The sequence below is a fragment of the Pteropus vampyrus genome, unplaced genomic scaffold (genome assembly GCF_000151845.1).
Source record: "Pteropus vampyrus isolate Shadow unplaced genomic scaffold, Pvam_2.0 Scaffold122, whole genome shotgun sequence".
Taxonomy (NCBI): Eukaryota; Metazoa; Chordata; class Mammalia; order Chiroptera; family Pteropodidae; genus Pteropus; species Pteropus vampyrus.
The window spans coordinates 2,907,047-2,917,239 of record NW_011888903.1 but is presented as its reverse complement, the minus strand read 5'-3'; the positions used below and the strand labels follow the sequence as shown (position 1 = coordinate 2,917,239).

At 36.4% G+C, this 10,193-nt stretch overlaps 1 protein-coding gene across 1 annotated transcript in view; it reads left to right on the top strand.

Annotated features, from left to right (window-relative positions):
- PTPRM (protein tyrosine phosphatase, receptor type M) overlaps positions 1-10,193 on the top strand; it is a 737,127-nt gene that overhangs the window by 262,396 nt on the left and 464,538 nt on the right. The window contains exon 3 of the mRNA XM_011366167.2: positions 8,965-9,236. Coding sequence (XP_011364469.1) covers positions 8,965-9,236 — 272 coding nt within the window. The remainder of the gene's footprint in view (positions 1-8,964; positions 9,237-10,193) is intronic.

The window sequence follows — 10,193 nt, the reverse complement described above, 5'->3', positions numbered from 1 at the left end:
AATTATAAAACACACACCTAGTATTTTCCAGCTAAGTCACTGAAGCAGTTTGTCTAGATGACACTGTGATATGAGTTTGTTCTTATTAAAGCTTCACTTTTCCTATGAGGAGAGAGCACATTACTTCTCCTAATGGAACCCCCAGAGTTTCTTCCATTTTCCATGAGCCTCTTCATTTCTTCTTTTTCTCATGATAACTGTCTCCAAACTCTTTTTAAGAGTTTCTAGTTGACAGTTTTAAATCCACAAATTTCACAGGCACTTCAGGTTGTAGTTATGTAAATGTGCTAAATTTAATGGATCTGATTTGATAATTTTGTGATTTTTTTTTCTATCTGTGCTAAATACAGAATATTTAAAATATTATATACACCTAATTTGTGAGGTTTTTGCTGAAGGAATCGGTCCAAGTTTTATTGTTTTTAGTTCTCAAAATGCCCAGTACATAATTGGGTACTCAGATGAGGGCTGCCATGGCTAAAAGTGAGTAGTTAACGCAAATGAATATATTTCAGTCAGCTTAGTTATTTTTAAGAATAATAAATAATAAAAGTACCCATTTTTGCTGTGAATCACTAAATTGACAATGGCATATCTTCTGAGTATTTAATATTAATGTCTCGAAACAAGTGTTTTATGCACATTTTAAGTATATGAACTATGCTTATTAATAACTTATTGCACATAGATTGATGTGGAATTCCTTTAGGGAGAACAGAGTGTCAGGTACTAAGTGGTGTGGCTTGAAGAAGGCCCATGTCAGATGAGCCCCTCACTTCTTTCCCAGTGAGAGCACCAAGTGGACTCTTTCGGAGCGAAGTGCTTATGCAGTTGGTTACAGAGTTTTGCTTGGGCTCCCCTATGATATGGTGACTGTGTTATTTCTTTGCCCTCATACTGTATTTTCATGAGTATATTAGGAACTTGGCAAAAATAAATGCAACTAACAAATGGTCTTGCCCAGTAATTGTTGAGAATGCACAAGAAGTGCAAGAGAGAAAAGGCAAAATAGAAAAGGAGATTTGGGTGATATGACATTTGGGTGAATAGAAAATATTTTTTATTCAAGTTTTATTCTCCAGTGGTTGCAAAATAAGTATATCATGTTTGTACTAGGGTGAAATTTTTGAAAGGGGCATAGAAGAGTCAGTAGCTTAAGAAGGATGCAAGGATGCATGACATCTGGTCTGTAAAACTTGAATGTGGCTATCGAGACAGCTGTTTCCTCAGGCTGTAATGGGTGCTAATAAGTATTTTTAAAGTGATAGTGGCACCGCCCGCAGAGGCTTTGTTCCTTGTGAGCTTTGCTCCCTGAGTTCATTTATTTCTCCACAGGCTTCATCTTCCTATTTCACAAGAAAAGACATATTCTTCAGGATCATTGTTAGTACTGGCTGAAAGAGCAAGGGAAGGGATATAACTTGGTATTTTGATATTTAAGGGCAGATATCAGTTTGAAATTATGAATTAAAAATAAAAGACTTTCTTACCAAGAAGGCAGAGCACACTTGTTGGTTTTGGTTGTTGGGGAGGAGTTGCAGTATGGCCTTAAAGCACTCCTGGACTGTGAAATCATTTGTTAGTTGTGCCCAACATCCATTTACTTATTTATGTTGTAAAATGAAATAAAGTAGAGTAGAAAATGTGAATACACTACACATACACACATGGTAAAACACGGACACATTTTCACCTTTTTTTTTTTTTTAGTAATAACAAATTCTTTTAACTCTTGTTCAGTCTGAATTTAGCTTATGTATTTTTTAAAATTTTTTCAATTACACTTGACATTCATTATTATAGTAGTTTCAGGAGTATAGCATAGTAGTTAGACATTTATATAATTTGCAAAGTAATCCCCCCTATAGGCCTAGTACCCACCTGGCACTATACCTACTTATTATAATATTATTGACTATATTCCCTATGCTGTACTTTACATCCCTGTAACTATTTTGTAAGTGCCAAATTGAATTCCTTAATCCTTTCACCTTTTTCACGCAGCCCACTAACCCATCTCCCAACTGGCACTGTCTGTTCCTTGTTTCTATAAGTCTTTTTTCTGTTTTGTTTATTTTGTTTTTTAGATTCCACATATAAGTGAGATCACATAGTATTCGTCTTTTTCTATCTGACTTATTTCTCTTAGCATATTACCTTCTAGGTCCATCCATGTTGTTGCAAATGGTAAGGTTTCATTCTTTTTTATGGCTGAGTAATTTTCCATTGTATATATAGTAACATATTTTTTTTCATTAAAATTTTGTTTCTGAATATGTGTGCATATGTATTTAAATGTGTGTATGCACACACAACATCACAGGTACACTGGGGTGAAATATACAATTTATTTGGTACTATAAATTATGATCAGAATGTTTGAAAAATGTTGATTTTAGAGCATTGTCTTTGGATCTTGCATGTAAAAATTCAAATTCCCCTAGCTCTAGTAGATGTTGTCAGTGGGCCTCTTTGGTGAGTTAACTTTCTCTGTGTTTCTTCCAGTCTTCCTTGTTGGGAGGAATTAATAAGATGGAGTATACAGAGCACCTGGCCTAAACACCGGGTGGCACATTTTACTTCCTCCCTTAAGAACAGCCAAGATGTGCTGTCATTCCATGTGTCCAGACCTATTGAGTTCTCTTTCCTTTCTTCCTTGCCCAGAAGCCAGTTCTTTTCTGAATTCAGAATCTCAGCGCTATCTTTCTAGTCGCCAAGATCACATTTGTCTCTTCTCTATTTGTCTACTTGCTTTCTATATTCCCTTTTCATTTTTTTCTACCACTTTTTATCATGGCCAAAGGGCTTGGTTTTTATAGCCATTATCTTTGGGTTAAGAAACCAGAAAAAATTTTTTTCATTTCTTTTTTTTGTTGTAATTTATCTGTCTCAGTGTTCCTCTTCCACTGTTAAGAAAAATATATATATATATATATATATATATATATATATATATATATATATATATATATATATATATATATATATATATTTGGGAACTGAGAATGCTACACTCTATAACTTTAAGCCTATGCCGCTCAGTGGGGTCCATAGATGAGAGGTGATCCACACATTGTTTTCGGTCTGCGACCAATATAGAAATCGAGAGCTAGTCTTTAGAAATTTTTATAGAAATTTGACAGAGTAATTTTATGTTTATTTAATCTAATAACATATTTAGGCTTGCATTTTGCATGTCTTTTAATTTCCTTTATCTAGAAATTCACATTTATTGTATTTTGCATAAATTTGGTCTGAGATGCATCAGAAATTTTAAAAACTACTCCTTTATCATAGATTGTTTGAGAAGTTCTGCTCTAGATAACTTAATTATTATAAGTGATGTATCTAAATAGATCACAAGAAACAGAAACAAGCATGTAAACTAGAGTCATGACTTATGACGGCAAAGATGGAACTTGTAAACTTTTTATGTAACTATTGGATCTTAAGTTCAGAAATTTGAAGGCATAGTCATAGAGGAAAAAATTAAGACAAAACAGCCAAAGAGAGAGAAAGACCAGTGATCTGTGTGCTTTTACTAAAACTAAAAGGCTTAAAAAGTAAATTTTATAATGGCTTTAAAGTTCATAAAATGCTGCTTCTCTGTCAGCCTAAGTATTTAATTACACACGTAATTCTTCCTGTGGGATGACAGAAAATGCTGCCTTTTCTGTTGTGTACACAAAGTTTCTCAAATGTAGGAAGAGAATTCATAGTCTCCCCAGCCTTTACAAATCTAGAGCCTCTACCACACCAATGCAAATTTTAATGATGGGGTAGAAGGGAATAACTAATTATATGTAGTTATTGCTGCTGTCACAAACAATGATGGAAGATAGTCTAATCAAAAGCATTTGCCAGTGGATATGATTAAGCTAAATTTAATTTACCCAAAGATTCAAGAATGTGAATATTGCATGTTCTCATAACAGCGTTTTTCTTTTCAAAGAAATGAAAATAATTATTCTTAAAGACCTTCAAAGTCTGCATGTAAAGACTGTCCCTTTTGAAACCAACTACATTACGTGGGGTTTTTTTCATTTGCCTGCAATGTTATATTCTCTATTTCCATACTAGTGATTTAAGAACATTTTGTTATCTGAACATAAACAGAATTTCTTTGCTAATTTGAATTCTGATTTCTTTATTTGCCCAGTTGGAGTGTTTTTCGTGGGGGAAAAAAAATTGAAGTAAGGAAATACTTATCAAGGGAGACTCAATTACTCTTTGAAAATTCATTTCCTCACTGTCAAAACATTGAAGTAGAAGGTAAAAATTAAACATTCAGCCATATAGGGATATTTAACAAAACAGGCAGTCTAAAATTGAATATAAATGTTTTGAATTCTTTAAACACCCAGCTGGTGAGTTGACTTTGCTTTCATAGTAGATAGGTGATAAATTCAAACAATTAAAAGGCATCTCTTCCTTCTTACCTGCCATCACTTTATGCACAACTGGGAATTTACACCAGGATTCTTGGTTGCTAGACTATGCTAAACATAAATGTTCACACTTTCTGCTATAAACTCACTTTAAGATAATAGTGCACCACTGTTTTGGCTGAATGTTACCTTCTATACTTTGAAGTCAAGAAGTAAATTCTCTATGGCCACAAAGAGAAATAAAACTCCCCTTCCCAAAGCTTAAATGTAGCGGCAGGATTAACTGAATCAAATAATTCATTAAGCTTTTTAATACTTCAATACTAATGTTCCTCTCTCGTAAACAAAGTAAACTTAAAAATTATCACTTAGGTAAAATAGAATAAGATCTAGGAAGGTTGTAAAGTGGACAGGTGGAAATGTATAGAGACAAATGCTAAAGAATTGCAGAAAATTTAGAGATGTCATGTATTTAGGAGATATGAGGAAACAAAATAATCATAATGATAATCACAAACATTTTTTGAGCTTGTGCTACGTGACAAGCATTGTTCTTTGCATCTTTATTTGCATTCATTATTAATTGTGGGAGCTGCATAGAAAAACCAATTGAAAGGCTCTGGAAGAAGATAAAAAGGGGACCACTCAGGAGCATCTCAGAGTACAGGTACTCAGTAAAGAGAGCCTTTTTATGTGTTCGGACAGCAGAGTGATGCTCAGTTGGTTTCTGGACAATTTGGAAGAGGGATAACTTTGCCTGTAGCTGTGGAGGCAGCCCAGATGGGGTAGATAGAGCAGGCGCTTCCACCAACATCACACACGTGTACTTGAAACATCTCCAACTAATTTTACAGGATCAAACACTGAATAATAGATCTTGTGAGCAAAATGGTGTTGGGGCAGACCACTCACAACCAATGCAGCTTTGTAACCAGAGAACCAATAAAAACATTAACAACCCTAATAAACATACTGGCCCTATTAACTCCCATCTGGCATTTAGAATCCCAGTGAATCCGTCCTGAGCCCTGTACCCTAGGACTTCAGCCTCCCCCTTCTCACTAGAGAGGTCCTCGCAGTCATTCCCTTCTAATACAGACCACTTTGTGCTGAGTTAAAATTATGATCTCGGGTTTGTCTTCTTCATCAGCCCGTTTTCTCTCCTTTTTAAACTCAAGAGGGGAGCAGAAGCTTCACAGTTTCTTCATCCGTTCTCACAGTTTCCCAGTCAGCTTAACAGAGTAAAAGAGGAATGACTCTTGAAACCACTAAACTTGACACTTCTTACACTAAACGAAGGTACTTCTGCAGCATTTTTAGCTTTGTTTAAAAGCCATCACATAGCCATCACATAGAAAATTTGCCACTATCACTCTAAAGCTTTAATGTCCTGCAAAAAATCACACATGAACCAAAGGGACTTCTGTGTTATATGGATGTCACTCCCCTATTTGTTAATCCCATTTGAGCTAATCTGCATTACAGAAGCATGCCATGTAACAAAACGAACTGTGTTCTGGCTCAAAAGGGGGGAAAAAGAGAAAGTATAAAAATTAGAATCATTTGAGTATTTGTAACTTAGAATGTCATCTTGACCTCATAGAGCATTTTATGCTGAAATGGAGCATACTGGAATATTTCAGGATAGACTGTGTAGCTAGGAAAACAGTATTTTAGGGAACCTTGCTGATTTCTTGAACAGTGTGGTAGGAAGTTACCAAGTTTATATCAACCTGTGAAAACAGTCTCCGTATCAGCTCCATCCAAGTATTTAAGACGTCCCAGGATTTGAGAAATATGGCCTTTTGCCATCCTTTGCATATTGTCATGTTTGCCACCCATGACTGCCCAAGTTTAACTGATGAGAACACTGTAAGAAATGATATTCTTGGCAGTGTGGCAATACTAAAGATTTTGGCAATTCAGAGTTGGCCTCAAGGCCAGGTCAGGCCTCAGTATACATTGTAGCTCTGTTGCAGATAACAGTGTCCCAAACAATTGAGTATGGAATAAATCTATTTTATCTTACTAAGAGCGGAAAAGTACAATTTTAACTCATGTTATAAATACCAAAAGCCTACTTTAGATTTGTGATCGGGCTGGTCAATCTTGTGTTTTTTGAAGATTTTTTTTTTTTTTTTTTTTACATTTTGTAGACTATAGCGAACCCAAATTATTTCAATGACATTCTCTTGCCACTTGTTCCCTTTCCCTGTCCCCAACTCTTTCTTAAGTCACATTTACAGGTCTTTCTTATTACTGGAATATATGTTCCATGGATAACCCTTTCCTTGTGGCTTGGCTTTCATATTTTCAGATACATAACATTCATCTCTTGAAAAATTGCTACATTTTCAAATAGCTACTATAATTTTCCTTCCCTTTTCTGAAAGGGTTTGTTTTCTTCATATATGCTCAAATGGCACATGAAGAAACATGAGGTTATTGAACTGAGACAGGATGAATAATGGGTGGGAAACTCAGATGCCCAAAGTTCTGGTTTTGCCACTAACTCATCCTAAAACCTGGATAAGCTGCTTCCTTATCTTTCCGTGACTCAATTCCTATTTATGTTAAATGGCATTAACACTAGCTCACCTTATATAGGGACATATGAGAGTAACAGCCACACGCAAACATTTTATAATACTGATCCCTTAACAATAGCCTATTAATTTATAAAAGATATATCTACATTTATTATTATTACTTTATTTAGCCCTCATAATAATTCTCTGGGAAAAGTTGTCTTCTCATTTTGCTGTTTTAGACATGATAAAAATTCTACACTTTTTCTAGTGTTTGTATGTATGTTTACAGATGTGTATGGTGTATATTAAAATATATATACCTACAGATATACACACACACATCTCCTTGGAAATATGGTTCACAATGAGGGGAGTTTTAAAAGGAGTACTCAGTAGTCTCAGTCAGTAGAAATCATGAGTCCATCTGTTGCTGGAAAGCTCAGCTCTCCTGTTACCAGGTTCTTGTCTTACTCTGTGAGAAAGAATTCAAAGGCACGATGAATAGTAAGCAGGAAAGTACAACGTTTATTAAACAAAAGTACACTCAAGATAGGGGGAATGTGGTCTTACTACAGAGAGAGAGAGAAAGGAGAGAGAGGACGGAGACAGGAGAGCAGGAGAGTCACAGCAAAATGACTGATTATAAACTTTTTTGTAATCTCTGGATGCAGAACCTAGGAAAATGTGGTTCCGATTTAGCCTTGTTGTCTCATCCCAGTAAGCAGGGGGCTCAGTTTCCTGCTTTTTCTTCCTCATATGGTGTTTCCAGAACTTTCGTGGCATCAGGTGCATGATGAGAGCTGTAATATTTGCGATGCAAATGATATTTTAATGATATTATAATTAGCCAAAGGTCATGCCCTAGCCAAAGATGGTGTTTAGGCGGGAAAAGGCCAGTTTTGGCTTATTCCTTCTTGCCGGGACTAAAACATGGGGAGTTCTAAAGAAAAGAAAAATTTCTGGAACTATATCCTGTAGGGGGAGGGAGTGTCACTGCACTACCTGTCCTGCCTCACAATCACACCTGAGTAGTATTTTATTTTTCATCTTCATATTTCAGATTTAAGTGTACTTCCTCCTCAGAGTTAGAATACATTTTTTCTCTCTGCTAAAGATATATTTTCCTTTTCATTTTAGAACATTTTGCTTTTATCTTTCTTTATGCGATAAATAAAATTTATATAATTATTCTATTGCCATTTCTGTTAATCTTAGATATAGGGAGGACCCAAGTGATACAGTTGATTCCAGGGTATCTGACAAGCTTGAATCTGTCTGGAAACTCTGCAGCACTCATAGATGAATTAGTGCCATGGCTGTAAAGATACAAAAAAGCTCATAAGAACTTCTGAGAATAGCCATCCTCCAGTTGGCACAATGATTGCATCAGTATGCTCAGACATAACCCCTGTCATGAAAACAGCCCCAAAGCCAGTTGTTACAGCAATGGGAGAGGGATGATAGTGCTGAACTGCAAGAATCAGATTACACTGACAACGGGGAGCATCATAGGGCCAATAAAATTTTCTAAGTAGACCAATCTATTATCTTTCTCTAGGTTATACGAGAACTTACAGTGGTCGTGATTTCCAGATGGTGATATTATTAAAACATAGTGTTGTCCAGTAGAGCTTTCTGAAGTGAGGGAAGGTGTCAGTATTTGTCTTGTCCAATATGGTAGCATCTAGCCACATGTAACTATCGAGTACTTGAAATGCAACTGCGTGACTGAGGAACTAAACTTTTAATGTTATGGAACTTTAATTAATTTTAATTTAAATAGCCACATGCAGCTAGTGACTACCAGATTGATCAGTGCACGTCTGCATATTACTTAGGAGACTAACTGCAGTGATGCCAAGAGAATTGTCCATTTACTTATCTTGAGAATACTTTGGGACGTAAAGGCATGAAAGAGATGGATTTTCAAAGCCTGAGTATTTGTGGAATTGCAGGGTCTGCCCAGGTGAATGATAGTTACATTTCAGAAATGACCGGAAAGTTATGTTTCGGGTTGTGACTCTCATCTGATTTCTTTTTCACAGGCTCTTTCATGTTGGTGAACACCTCTGGGAGACCTGAGGGGCAGAGAGCCCACCTCCTCTTACCTCAGCTTAAGGAAAATGACACCCACTGCATTGACTTTCATTATTTTGTATCCAGCAAGAGTAATTCTGCTCCCGGGTTACTCAATGTCTATGTGAAGGTCAATAACGGGCCTTTGGGGAATCCTATCTGGAATATAACTGGAGACCCGACACGTACCTGGAACAGGGCAGAACTGGCCATTAGTACTTTTTGGCCTAACTTTTATCAGGTATGCTTTTTGTTTTCATTTAATGTTTTGATGCATCTTCTACCTTCTAAAAATATAGTTTTTGTATCAGTATAACCAGAGAATGTATAAAAAGTGTTGGTATTTTTTATACCAATGTAAGGAAAGCTTTTGCTATTTAATAGGGAGTGTATTCAGGCTTTGTTTATAACTTAAGTTGAGAAAGGAGTAAAAAACATGATTTGATCTTGTTTATGTATATATTGGTTTAAGAAATTCAAAGCAGTAACCTGCAGCAGGGCAGGAAGTGCTATCTGCAAGGGTATTTTACTTTCTGTATTAAGTAAGCCATATTTGATTCAGGGAGGCATTGCATTTGATTCTAAAAGAAGAAGCCCCTTTTCCCATGAGTGGACCTCAGGAGTAAATGAGTCATTAAGAAATGAGCCCTCATGGAGATCAGCTAATGAGGTGCAGATCTATGCTCCCACTCCTAAAAGCAACGGGAAGAAAATACCATGTGTAGGCTGCTTCCTCATTATTCAGGGGCTGCTGTCATGGCTGCTCTTATTATAGATGTTCTCTTGAGACCCACATGGCCCCTGTTGAGTTGTCATTTAAAGTAACAAGGGTGGAGGCCCAGGAGCAGTTAAGAAGTGGTACAAAAGCAGTCCTGATGTCACATCCTGATTGTCGGAGAGTTGGAGAGTTCCTGTACCACTAGAGCATCCTGACTCGGGGTCAAAGGTGGGAGATGAGGGACAATGGCATTTGGTGCTCTTTTCCTTTTGTCCTAAGCACTTTTAAAAAGAACTTGATATCAAGAATACTCAATTTCAAGAGGATACATTAAGAGGATTGCAATATTTTGCTTCCTCTTTCTTAATGCCTTTGGCTCCTTCAGGAGCCAACTGGAATGTGTATCCAGGATCATTGCTCATGTTTAATTGAGGGGCTCAGCTAGGCTCAGGTTAGGGAAAGGTGAGTCTTCTCAAGAGC